This window comes from Penicillium arizonense (assembly GCF_001773325.1).
Source record: "Penicillium arizonense strain CBS 141311 chromosome Unknown PENARI_contig008, whole genome shotgun sequence".
Lineage (NCBI taxonomy): Eukaryota > Fungi > Ascomycota > Eurotiomycetes > Eurotiales > Aspergillaceae > Penicillium > Penicillium arizonense.
The window spans coordinates 471,730-484,891 of record NW_019173285.1 but is presented as its reverse complement, the minus strand read 5'-3'; the positions used below and the strand labels follow the sequence as shown (position 1 = coordinate 484,891).

Sequence of the window (13,162 nt, the reverse complement as noted above, 5' to 3'; positions counted from 1 at the left end):
GATAGAAATATGTTACCACACTATGCACACAGTTCAGTTTTGCAGTTGTTGCCACCTCCAGAATGTGGATAGGCCATCTAAGCGACCATGACAGATGGGTCACCATCACCCCAGACATGGTTCGCCTTCCACGACTTGAACCTCCAAAGGTCACCCACTTTCACAGCGTCGCAGTTGTAGATGGCGCCAGTGGTGAACTTGTTGGGGCCTGGCTCAAACCCTTTGCCATGTCGGCAGTGCTGAGCGAGAGATGTAAAGGTCACTCGGGCCGTTGTTGGCGTGTCAATGCTGATGCGCATGTTGGTGAGGTAGTGGATGGTGTCGACCTTGATGACATTGTCCCAAACTTTGGTCTTTAGATCTTGTGCATTGGTGACAGTCGTGCCAGCAACTTCGGCATATATGTCATCAGTCACGGCGGACCAGAAGAGCTCTTCGTCTGCGTGGTCAATAGAGGCTGTGGTGCGGTAGCAGGCATCGGCGATGGCCTCACGGTCACTTAATGGTGGACCAGCAAGATTGACAGGCAAAGGAGTAGCGGGCATGATGGCTGGCTGTGGAGTCTAGAGGGTGGGTAGACTGGAGAATGGTATGAATGAACTTGTGGGCATAAGTATTGGCATATCGGCATGCTACTTATGTATTCCAATGTCCTATTTCAGCCTGAATAATTCCCCGGGGATAGATCTCTTGGCAAGCAGGCGGAGCGAGCCAGCCAAGCAAGAAATTGTTACTTTACACGGCGGACATAAATGTCATGTTTACGGTGCACAATGTCCGCGGAATATTTATAGTCCGCCTCATCACACGAGCATATTCCAGATCAGTGTTAGTCTAACCCTGTTCGTATTTGCCATGTGAAATATGTCAGCTTGATCATGGCCCGAAAATTTACCGCGGACCTAGGTCGAGTTCCTTAGTCTGGTATTATTTATATGGTCAAAGGAAATCGGTGTGATTCAAATATCTATCTAATTAGAGCAACTATTAGCAAAATTATGTAATTATGATCCCTATATACTAGATGGTACGGATGGTCCTACTTGGATAAAAGGACTAAGGACTTCATGTAACGACCAAGCCAAGCATGACGATCCCTAACTTCATTGTATATATAGCTATGGATAACTTGAGACGAAGCGATCAAACATGAGAGGAGAGACCAAAGAAGAAAGATAGATACAAGGTATGGCAAAGACTTCACTATGTATAAACTATGTATAATGTCATGTCTAAATGGTAAAAACGACGAAGATCATCACAAAGACAGTACCCGCCGTGAAAAACGGAACCGGGAAAATATCATATGCGCCTTTTTATTGCTCCTGTCGCCGGCCGGCACACCATGTGCTATATTCAGCCTCGACAGTGCAGAGATAGTCTTGTGCTAAAACATTCAAGTGGCCTAAATGTCGAAGCAAGCAAAGAAGCTTCTCCACTTCTCCATCATTGTTGCTCATACTACTGTTGCTGCTGTTGCTGCTGTTTCTGCTGTTGATGCTGCTACTGCTGCTGCTATTGCTCCTTGCACTTCCTGCCCCCCTGGCATTGATAGACTGTGCACTTCGGATAAAGAAATTGGCAGCACAGGCAAGCGGATCTGCTATAAACGGGTGCATGCTAAAGCAGCCAAGAGACCTGGCTGACTCGGCAAGGCCCACTATTTCGACCGCTGCCCGCTCAGCCCGCCACTTGTATGAGCTGGCGAAAAGCTGGCGGTCGCCAACTTGTTGTTGTTGTCGCTGCAAGAGCGCCATCTCGAGGGTGCCGCTAAGATATATGACCGACTTCTGCGCCAGCATGTGAGTGAAGAGCACCATGGGGTCGCGGTTGACCAGCTTTAGCGAGGGGCTTTGAGCGAGAATCTGAGCCCTTTTCTCTACGGCCAGTGTTAATTGGTCGTGCCTCGTCCAGAATTCTTGGGCCTCGTCTGTCCCAGTGTTCAGCATCGACATACGGCGATGTGTCATGCAGCGACCATGTAGCGCTGCCAGCACAATACATTCTGCAAATGGAGAAAGAGGGATCATTGTAGACGAATAACACTGGGGACTGGTACTCATGGCTATCACTTCGGATAAAAAGCACACTTGGGTCGGCTGGTTATTCTGAAAGCTTGCCTCCGAGGCGGGCAGACGTGTGCGGACTGCTTCTTCCTGCAGCGTCAAGGGCCACTCGTTGCGTGAGCAGAGAAAGCGATCAAAGCTAAAAGCGAGCCAGAAAGTTCGCCTCTTCTCCTCAGCTATTATATATGGGATATTTTGGTCGGAGTGGACGCCGTCAGAGCCAGCAGGATTACTCGGCATATCCTCAACCCCGCTGCTCTCATCGACATCGTAGAGACGTGCTAGCTGAACGAGCCGGAAAGCACGCCCCGCTGTAACCATGGCCTGGTGTTCGCCGCTGCGCACAACGTCGTAATATGCTAGGAGAAGCCAGGATTGAATCAGCTCGATAGGGATCTTGTCGCCCGCAATAGAGGGTCTAGGACCGGGGTTGTTGTTGGTTGATGCGAACAACGACATGTCAGAACTACCACATCCACTTAATGTTCGCATGCACTGGGATTCTAGTAATTGGCATGTTTCTTGGTAAAGGGCGTCGCCAAGGCTGTGATATTGTGCCGACATGGCTGCTGCCACAGTATGCATGGCTGACCGGAGACAGGTTCGAGCAGGAGAGGGCTTCTCCTGATCTGCCCAGCTAAAGTACCGTCGGCGGTGTATCATAGGAAGGACATCATGGAGGCGGTCGAAATATAGTTGATCTCTGAAGAAAAGCCAAAGTGGTCAGTCACAAATCTTTCCATTATTCTCACACAAAAACATAAAGACACACAGACACGGGAGTGCACAACAGAAAGGTTTAGAAGAATGAAAGGCATGCAAAGATTTACGCACAAGTCAGCTAAGACGAGATTCGTCACCTTAAAATCACCCAGGAACCGGACAGGACTACCCGCCTCCAGATCAAACTGTAACATATTTCCCATGTCTGCCAGCATCCCGCTGTCCATTTCAATATCTTGCCAATCCATTAAGGCAGGGAGGCTGGTATCATGCTCCGCGGTCAGGAACGTGGGCATTGTTGTAGTTACAGTTGCGCTCGCAGTCGTCGCTGCATGGTTTGACGTCGTGGGGAAAATGATCGATGATGCCGTTGACCTGGCAGGTGTTATGGTTTGAAGTGCCGGTACATTCAAAGGATGGGAGGTATGGGCGTGGTCTTCGAGTGGGACAGGGATGATGCTTGGAGTAGTACTACCAGTGGTATTACCACTCCTCTGATGTTCTGGTTTTGGTGGAGTCTTGGACATAGCACTGGGGTCCTGGTTCCCCAATTGCTTGCCCAATTGCCATTCGAGCTCCGCTAAAACCAACCAGCATTAATAATGTCTTGCGATATAACCAGTGAGATGGTAGGTATGGCATTGTGCTTCTCCCACAATCAGGAAGTGCAAAAAAGGCAAAAGCAACTCACCAATTCGGACTCGCATTTCATCGAGCTGGCCCTTTTTGGGACCCCTTTGTGGTCTCTGGTCAATTACCACACACGCAACGCCTATCTCTGCACAGAGACCACATTGTGGGCGGACGCGGTTACATCTCGCTTTTCTTTTCCGACAGGTTTCGCACGCGAATCCGGTCTGTTGCCGGAAGCCTCTTGAATTCATACCAGATTATCGACTTTAAAACGGCTATAACAGAGTGGATATGATCGGTAGGTATAAGGTTCTGGCCGTTGGCTGCCAATCACAATAGTACCACCTGAAAGGCCGAACGGCCGAAGCGGAATCCGAATTTGATTATTGAAGATGTAGATCAGACGTTTGCTTTGAACTTCTGTACTCACCTGGTTATATAAACTAGATTGCCTGGGGTATATGTTGCATTTTCTACCTCGTATGCATCATTGCCGCAACTTATTAGTGCTTATGCCTGTAAGCCATTTCATATCCAATCAATCACGAAGAAGGCCATAACATGCAACTATCGACAGGGGGTGGTGAAGTATAACTGATTGCTCCTCGGGGGGCCCAAAACCTACCTTGGTAAGAAACAAGAATCAGTAAGTACGCAATCTGTCCACGAGTCGAGTTCACGAGTACGGGATCAAGAGACAGGACCTGTTGAATCCAAGAGTTTTCGCCACATAGACAGAGTATGTGCTCTATAGCCGCTGAGAATAGGTCTCAACCTAACGGCACAAAGCTAGAAATCCTTTATTTTCATTGTAGAGATGTTCTAACCGAATAACACAAGGCTAGAAATCCTTTAACTGCACGGCATAGTAGTCGCGTCCTCCGAAAACGGAACCAGGCATCCGTGGCGCCCCAGGTGCATGTCGCCCTGTCTCAATTTCTCCGATGGGCTGTTTGTGGGCTCGGCCCAGATCTGAAATTCGTTAATGCAGGCTACGGCCACTTCCGGAGTTGAAGGATCGTATCAATGCTGCGGCTGAAAGCGATAGGCTTCAGTTTCCATCTCCGAGAAAATAGGCGAATGTAACGCGACAGCCAAAGCGCACGGATCACATTCTATCTGCTGTATCAAAGTCAGAGGAAAATCAGCAGCCACCAAAGGGTCTTCGGCCACATCCGCCGCCGTAACCGCTTCCAACATCCGTCTTTGTCACCTCATTGGGCCGATCATTGGGCCGTTCGTATTCTTTGGACCCCGTCTTTGGGGGCTGCACATTATCTGAAGACATTAGACTTGAAAGCCACACGAATTTGTTGATTGAATGGCAGTGTTAATCTTCCTGGGACGGTGATAGTTGCCTATAAACTCCTGAAGACGTGACTGTTACGGTCAAGCGTATAACCGTGTCGAACAGTATAGAATTATCACAGATGAAATTCATACGAGGTTAAAATCGAGTTCTCCACAAGCTGACATCTTGCCTAGATAGCCCCCGCGGAAGGGAAATACAACCGGAATCTCAGAATCCGGTCCGACCCTTGTCCGAATATTTCGACTAAGGAATCAACCGGTGTTCATATTCCTATGCCGACAGTTAACACGGCGTTATTTCAAACAAAAGCCATTAATTCCGTGATCTCGCCATCGTGATGCAGCCAATGATTCCAGAATGATTGATTGTCCTAACTCCGTACGCATGGCGCAACTCCGTACGCACCGCGCTCCGGTGTCTAGGCATTTATCAGTTGCCGCATAAACATATAACCAATACCACATGGGAGAGGTACCACGAGCATCTGCATTCTTAAATTTGTTGAAGTCAACCTGCACAACTTCCGCCCTGTTTGTGTTGATCTTAAACAGCAGCCGATACCCCTTTTTCCCACACCAAACGCAGTCACTCATCGTGTATACCAGAAACTTCAGCAATGGCACAGACTCCAGAGAACAAGGCCGCCTGGCTATCCGGCTCCAAAGTTACGCCGCTTGAGGTCGGCCCCGCGCCATACACACAACCCGGACCTCACCAGATCGTGGTGAAGAATAGTGCACTGGGCATCAATTCGGTTGACTGGGCTAAGCAGTTGCTCGGTGAAGGTTTGCTAGGTCATATCAGCTATCCCTTCATTCTTGGAGAGGATGTGGCCGGCACCGTCGTCGAGGTGGGCGAAGGCGTGGAGCGCTTCCGCGTCGGCGACCGTGTTCTGGCTGCGGCTGCTGCCATCTCCCTCAACACCTCCCTCGAGGGCGGTTTTCAGCTGTACACAGTCATTCGCGAGTGGCTAGCCGCACCACTGCCGGAAAGCATTACCTTTGAGCAGGCCAGCGTGATACCATTGGCCGTGTTCACAGCCTCTCATGGTCTGTTTGACGCCGGCTACCTGGGCCTTGATTTACCCACCGTGCCCGCCCCTCCGTCTAGCGCCGACAAGCATGCTGTCATTATCACTGGCGGCTCATCCGCTGTTGGCAGCACCGCAATCCAGCTGGCCGTGTCCGCCGGCTACGAGGTTGTGTCGACGGCGTCACCCAAGAACTTTGACTACGTCAAGAAGCTCGGTGCTACCCATGTGTTTGACTACAACAGTGGTACCGTGATCGACGATATCAGTGCTGCTGTCAAGGGGCTCCACCTTGCCGGTGGATACTCCATTGGCGACGGCTCCATCGACCTGCTGGCTGCCGTCTTGGCCAAACACGAGGGCCCCTCCACCCATAAAGTCATTGCTCTTGCTGGCGGTCAGCCCGGTGGTGGCAGCATTGACCCGAGTGTCCAGGTCAAGTTCATCCTGCTGGGCCCGGATGCCGCCGGCCCGGACTCAGTTGCGAGCAAAATCTACAAGAATTACCTCCCGGAGGCACTAGCCAATGAGCAATTTGTGCCAGCTCCCGAGGCGATCGTCGTGGGTAAGGGACTGGAAAAGATCCAGGAGGCATTTGGAATTCACATGCAGGGTGTTTCAGCGAAGAAGATTGTTGTGTCACTATAGACTAGAGATTTATGTATTGGTTTCTGCTCAGCCTAGCGGTTATGTAGCTATCTACCACTCATTTTACTCTTTCCTATGTACACTCTGTCGGGTTCTGGTATTAGTTTACTACAGTCCCTACACCTTAAATGCATAGAGTGCGAAAACCTGCGGTGTTATTTACATATCCCATGTCCGCTATTAACAATTGCTAACACAAATATCGCAGCATAACCTCTGATTTCTCATCAAAACTTCATCACCGTTCTCCCATGGCATACTCAGATGAATCCCCCGAGCTTCGACAAATTTAAGAGTCCATGGAATCAGTGATAACAAAGATATGTTGTATTCATTACATCCTAGTTCTGTGAATATATTAATATTAAGGAAATACCAAGAAAAGAGTGCCGTAAAATCGCGATTCATTAACGATTTAGGATGTGTTGACAGACTTTTGGCACCCCATCGATAACAACAACAGCGGCAGCGGCAGCACTTTTCTAGGTAACAGTCTCCTGCCAGTGTCCGCAAAAAGCATCATCTAAAGATCTAGCGATCCTCACAAGATTGAGGGTAAAATAAACAAAACAATCAAACAAATGCAACAAAAGGAAAACGCCGAACCGTCCACCAACTGACCGATGTCCCAAGAGAGCCATGTGACCCACTTACACAATTAGTGGGACATCAATTCAATTTCCATCTTAGGCTGTGGTCTTTTCAGTCGAGTCCACATCCTCGGTGTTCGACGCAGCCGGAGCATCTCCCTTAATGGCCTGCAGTTTCTTCGCCTTACGGATATCAACCCATCCCAACCCCCAGCCAAAGGCAAACGTGGCTACGCTGACTCCTATGCCGAGATACATAACATGGCTAATTGCCGTGGTATAGCACTCGAGCGCAGCGGTGAGCTTATCGCCTGAAACAAGACTTCGGATTGAGTTCAGTCCGGTACTGATGAGGATATCAGGGTTGACGCCAATCTCGGCGAAGCGTTTCTGGAGCTCCGCGCGGAGGCCGTTGGTGAAAATCGAATTAGCGACAATCAGAAACACGGCACCGCCCATGTTTTGGCAAAAGATGATGATAGCCATGGCAATAGGGATCTGCGGAGGGGGAACAAGATTTTGGATAGCGATGTAGGGCTTCATATGAAAGTAAAGTTAGCAAAGTCCGATTCGGGATGTGGAGGAGATGGGATATTGCGAAGTAAACTCACCGCTGAGGTCATTGCACCACTGCCAGCACCATAGAGCACCTGGTACCCAAGCCATTTGTGCGATATAGTCGTGGGTTTAATCAAAGACATGAGTCCATACCCAATAGCAGTCACGGCGCTTCCTCCCAGGTTCCAGGGCAAGTAATAACCTAAGATCTCGGCTGCGAAACGTTAGTTTGATTAGTTTTGAAGTGACGAAAGAAGGGGGAGGGACGAACTCATCATCCCAGAGAGCATAGTGAAGAATACTAAGCACAAGGTTGCTGGCAGCATGTGCACACCGCTCATGATAGGACTGTTGTGAAGCACGGTTTGGAAGAAAATGGCGAGGTAGTACTCGGCCACCAAAATGGCACCGAGAAGGAAGAACAAGTTACCCGCAGCAGACCACACAATGCGCTTTTTGATCATCGCGAACGGTACCATGGCACCGTCGCCCTGGCGATATTCCCAGATAAGGAAGATGATAAAGGTCACAGCCGCGCCAACCAGAAGGCCGATTACAACGGAGCTATTCCACGGGTGCACGGTACCGCCGTATTGCAATGCAAGCAAAAACATGACGGCAGCGGGGCTAATGAGCATAAAGCCTGGAAGATCCAGAGACTTAATGGCCGTGCCGAGGACTTGTCTGGCGGGTAGCTTGTCGGTCGGCTCGGGGATCTTGAACAGGAACAGCAAAATGGCCAGAGCACCGCCAATGGGTAGGTTGATGTAGAAACCTGCAAGAGGAAGAAGGTGGTTAGCAAGATTATAGCAGTAGAGAGACGTCCAAGCAACTTACACCAACGCCATGAAACATTTTGGGTGAATGCACCGCCAAGGATAGGGCCCAAAGCGATACCGAGCTGGCCGATACCCATGTTTATGCCCAGAAACTGGGCCTGCTTCCTGCGCGGTAATATAACTGAGATGATTGTCATGGCGCCGTTTCCAATACCCGACGATCCAGCTCCGGCAATGGCTCTTCCAACAATGAACATGGGCGACGAGACGGCGGCTCCACAGATGACAGACCCGAGCTCGAAGAGAAAGAAGAAGACGAGGAAGGACCACTGTTTCCATCGTTAACAATGATCAATTGTGTATTTTCTCAAGCTATCACAGAATGACCAACCTTGATATTAAAGTGGCTGTAGATCTTGCCAGTGAGCGGCTGCAGAGCAGAGCTGCCGAGCTGGTACGCGCCACCATACCAGCCAACATCAACTAGAGAGTTGAATCGTTGTGTGATGGCAGGGGTTGCGGTAGAAACGACACACATGTCGAGGAAGACGAGGAAGTAGGCGATTGTAACAGGACCAAGGATGGACCATAAGGCCACGCCGCTGGGAAAGTTGCTGTCATCTTCTGCGGCCTCGTCCTTGGAGTCGACGCTGTCGGAGCCGTACTTCTCAACATCACCACTCTCATCCGACAGTACCATATTTGTGTCAATTGATTTGTTGGACTCGGTAGTGGTCATGGTTATGGCACTGGAGCTGACTCTTGCTCTCGCTGGTGCCAAGAACTGTATTAGTAGTTATTGAAGAAAAGTAGCTTGCAGTCGTAAGTTATATAACACAATTGTATGACAACATTAAGTTAAAAAGGAGATCATGAGCTTAGAATAGGGACCGGAATGTTTCTGCGCGAGTATGTAAATCCATTTAGGGCTAGTAGCTGCATGTCGGAACCGGAATCTGAAATCCGGTCGGTCTCCTGTTGACGGACTAAGGTAGTATGTCCGGCCTGTCAAGCTGGAACGTGCCATAAATATTTATAATCATAGGAATTGGAATATTACAAGATTACAAGAGATTATACAAAATTTGGTTGGCTGTAGTTTTAAAATAATTCGGGCTTTTTACAGACCATTTTAGTCCAAAACGGTAATCGCCCGTTCATAGTAGAAATATTTCTCTAGTACTATATCTCAAATGTGAGTTATGCATACACAATTGTCCATTGATAATATATTCAATCTTTTCAAGAACGGCTATAGCAGTGTGTCCAGGGTAGACTGTCGCGTACCCATATATCATAAAACCGTGGAAGCTATGAAAGCGTAATGTAGTTCATTTCACATGTGCAGTAGTGGTTTGCGATCAGTATGTACCTTTATTAGCAGTACAAAAATGTCAATCCTCTACATGGTAGGTATCGACTGATCTTCATAACCAACAAAAATCTCCTCTAACCATAACGTCGGACTCATCAAGTATCCCGCGTGTTGACTATTTGCCAACGCATCTGTATCTCCTTCCGTAGTCGTGACTGGAGCCATAGTCATATCCGCTCTGTTTTCTACTCCATCACCCGTTTCCTTTGCTCTATATGCCTCTTCCTGTTGACTCAACAGTTCTCTATCGTGATATGACGATTGGAACATGCGTAGGCCGCGGGCCAATTGCATGAATACGCCGTCGGCTGACGCCGGTTGTTCACCAGCTTCAGCAGCAGCGAGCTCCAGCTTGTCTGCCGTGCATGATAACAAGACGGGCAGATCGACGAGCCTTCGCACAGTGGCTGGATCCCAGCCACTCTCCCGGAGCGTGCTTAGTTGGTGCAGGGTGGCCACGCACCGTACTAGCTGAGCCCATTGGATGAAGGAAATACCAAGGAGTCCAGACGGCGAGAGAGTCAGGAAGGTTGATGTGCACGACTTAATCGCGAGTGCTGACTGCCAAAAGCAGGAGATGCGCGTAGGCCCACATTTTGGCGGTGGCGGGCGCGCGGATTGCTGGATGTGGATGGTCTCGATAATGCACATCTCTGTGTAGTACGTCTGAGCTAGAAGGACTATATATCGATTAGCAATCAGTGGCTGATATTCTTCTAAATAAAACCCTCTGAGCTGGACACCTACGAAAGTGTTGTTGGAATGCAGGGGGGACAGACGCCCTGAGCTCCTGTAGCTGCCCCATCAGCGCCTTGATGTACAGGAGAGATTGAGGCGAAAGAGTCTCCGGTGGAGGGTGGTCGGGGAGTTGGGCTCGCTCCCTGACCTCGGCGGCCTTCGTGGCGAGGAGCTGTAGGCGGACCTGAATAGCCAGGGCAGCATCAGATGGACATTCTGCGCCGGCACTATTGCCGCTGGCAACAATGGCAGCAAGTGCCTCGTCCATCTGAGGTGTCCACCGGGGCGCCTCAACCTGGCAGAAATAGGCTGAGACGGCCGAGCCAAGGACAAAGCAGCCTAGAATGGCTCGCTGGCGCTCGAGATAGAGCTGTGTATCAGTCACCCCAGCGCCGGTTGTCGGTGTTGTCGTCGCGGTAGTCGCTGGCGTGATGCCATACACATTGTCGAACCCACCGTTCGGTTCGAGGTGACTTATTGTGCGCGAGATTTCTGGTACAGCTTGATCCAGAAAACGTAACTCGCCGACCAACGATATAGCCATTGCCATGAGACGAGGCAAGCTGTGATTGCTACGCAGGTGCTCCCATCCCCACGCAATATAGACAAGGAGGCCTAACAGCAGATCCACAGTTTGTTGTGGTTGCTGCTGTTTCTGCTGTGGCAACCGTTGAAGAAATGCCGCCTCATAGAGTACACGCTTCAGCTCGAGGGAGCTTGCCATCTTGTCCTTAGCTGATACCGATGTCACACAAATAATGGCGCGAAACAGGAACGGCCGGTCTAATCGTAGTTTCTCGGCCGTGAGGTAGGCAGGCAAATGAACAAACGGGAAATGATGCAGCATACGCGAGCAGAATGTGTCTATAGAGATCGATGCTGAGGATGGAGGTACCGAGGACGGAGATAGAGCGGGCGACATAAACGCGCCCGACATGGTCGAGGATGGGGGGGTGTCGACGGGCATGCCGTTGGCGCTAAACGCGTTCGCATTGTCCATACCCCACCAAGAAGCAGAGGCACGGACGGCGTCGCTGTCGGTATCCTCGTCGTCTTCTTCCATAAAACCGGACCGCGAGTCCTCCATAGCGCCGCTTCCTTCGGTCCCTTCTGCAGCCACGTCTGGGTATGGAATGATTGGAGGTGGTGGTGGTTGTTGCTGATGTTGCTGGTGTTGTTGCGGTGGTGATTGCTGCTGCTGCTGCGACCATTCATCAACTCTTTCGCCGTGGACATTGCCCGCCTGGAGCATCGAGACTAGTTGACCGAGTGTACCCTCGAGCTTCGCAATACGGGCTTCCGATGGGTTTTGCTTTTTGTCGCTGCGGCGACGTACTGCATCGGCTGGATGGCATGGGCGCTTGAGGCGGTGGCACCTATATAACGCACCCTTTCGTGTCAACGAGTGTTCGCAGGTTAGGGTCTGGAAGCATGGAACAGCCAGCAAAGTGCAGCCCGGACAGACCTTTCGCATCCATTGCCATCAGAACGAGGAACGCATTTGCATTTTGTTTTGAAACAGTTCAAACACGCTTGCCCATATGGCGCTGATCGGCCAGCCATTCTGTAGAGGGCCGGTCGGGATTAGTTGTTGGGAGAGATATAGCTCTATACAGCGATAGAGGATACTAGTTTGAAAGTTTCTAGGATGGAATGTGGGTAGATGTAAAACACGAAGAGTGCCAGTCAGACACAGATTGTCAGACAAAGGGTGTGTACTTTGTACATTATCAGCCCACTTTTATTCTCCACCTAACATTTCTCAAGCGGGCCCTATAGATTAATAATCACTTCATTAAGCCCTCTAGGACTGTTGTAAGTAAGAAAGAGTAAACTTCGAGTATTAGAATACATCATCTTACAAAAATTACATATAATGCATGTGATCACGTACTAATTACTCCGTATCTGTTGGCTATTTCTTGCAAGATTACGGCCCCGGGGGCCCGAGCGGTCTTGGTGCTTCGTCATGTTTGTATAGTTTGCAGAGCAACATGAGCCTCAGATGTCGACCTTTCGAAGACAGATCGTTTGTTCGTACGTTGTCAAGAACCTATATTTCACTCGAACATGTACTGCGCAATTTGAACTACGTGTATGGGACAATATTAATAGATTCCTGTTAATGACTCACAATACGGACCTAGTGCGTGCCTGAACGGTTCCCCGGTGTCCCTAGTCTCAAATTTACGAACCAGGCCTCCTAGATCGTGCTCCGGGATCCAAGGGACTTTAGCCTCCCCCAGCATCTCGGCTATACGATCTTGGGTCAAAAGCACAAAGTCGGGGGGATTTTTATAGCCTGGGCATGGCGGCGAGGCGCTTTAAAGGAAGCCAGCTGAAGATCCTCGTTCTACGCCTCGAAGACGGCTCCTAGAGCGGTCCTCGCTCGTCCTTCTAGCCGGCCTTGTATACCCCTCTCATCACAGACAAAGCTTTGTCATGGTGTTTGTATAGTTTGCGGGAGTGGGGCTTGATCTACCATGGATCAACTCTCCCCACTTCTCTTCTTCTTTCCAAGGTTTCTCTTCCTACTTTTAAATTGACTGCACTTGGCAAAGAAATATATACCCAACGAGTAGCAAACAACACTAATACCGATAATAACAGTGCGTTACATTTGATTTTGCGGAAAGGTGTAAAGGACCATGTCCTTGTATGGCATGCACAGTTCTGAACAGTCGGTCGTCTTAGAATCCTAGTCTTTTGC

The 13,162-nt window shown here is 49.7% G+C and overlaps 5 protein-coding genes across 5 annotated transcripts; 1 reads left to right on the top strand and 4 right to left on the bottom strand.

The window, feature by feature from the left end:
* Positions 1–77: 77 nt before the first annotated feature.
* PENARI_c008G05105 (nuclear transport factor 2 family protein) lies at positions 78–545 on the bottom strand (the record flags this gene model as incomplete). The annotated part of the gene is made up of 1 exon (XM_022631445.1): positions 78–545. One exon carries the CDS (start codon positions 543–545, stop codon positions 78–80), a length of 468 nt encoding a protein of 155 aa, XP_022488755.1.
* Positions 546–1,316: 771 nt separating this feature from the next.
* On the bottom strand, positions 1,317–3,584 carry PENARI_c008G05193 (fungal specific transcription factor domain-containing protein; the record flags this gene model as incomplete). Its single annotated transcript, XM_022631450.1, has 4 exons — positions 1,317–2,769; positions 2,901–3,369; positions 3,481–3,524; positions 3,580–3,584. 4 exons carry the CDS (start codon positions 3,582–3,584, stop codon positions 1,317–1,319), a joined length of 1,971 nt encoding a protein of 656 aa, XP_022488472.1.
* A 1,766-nt stretch (positions 3,585–5,350) lies between these two features.
* Positions 5,351–6,412, top strand: PENARI_c008G01470 (zinc-binding alcohol dehydrogenase family protein; the record flags this gene model as incomplete). Its single annotated transcript, XM_022631312.1, has 1 exon — positions 5,351–6,412. One exon carries the CDS (start codon positions 5,351–5,353, stop codon positions 6,410–6,412), a length of 1,062 nt encoding a protein of 353 aa, XP_022488497.1.
* A 686-nt stretch (positions 6,413–7,098) lies between these two features.
* On the bottom strand, positions 7,099–9,078 carry PENARI_c008G10997 (MDR family MFS transporter; the record flags this gene model as incomplete). The annotated part of the gene is made up of 5 exons (XM_022631644.1): positions 7,099–7,539; positions 7,614–7,774; positions 7,832–8,335; positions 8,398–8,668; positions 8,731–9,078. 5 exons carry the CDS (start codon positions 9,076–9,078, stop codon positions 7,099–7,101), a joined length of 1,725 nt encoding a protein of 574 aa, XP_022488570.1.
* Positions 9,079–9,741: 663 nt separating this feature from the next.
* Positions 9,742–11,930, bottom strand: PENARI_c008G03841 (uncharacterized protein; the record flags this gene model as incomplete). Its single annotated transcript, XM_022631400.1, has 3 exons — positions 9,742–10,394; positions 10,462–11,774; positions 11,842–11,930. The coding sequence occupies 3 exons, from the start codon at positions 11,928–11,930 to the stop codon at positions 9,742–9,744; spliced, it is 2,055 nt and encodes a 684-aa protein (XP_022488790.1).
* Positions 11,931–13,162: the final 1,232 nt, after the last annotated feature.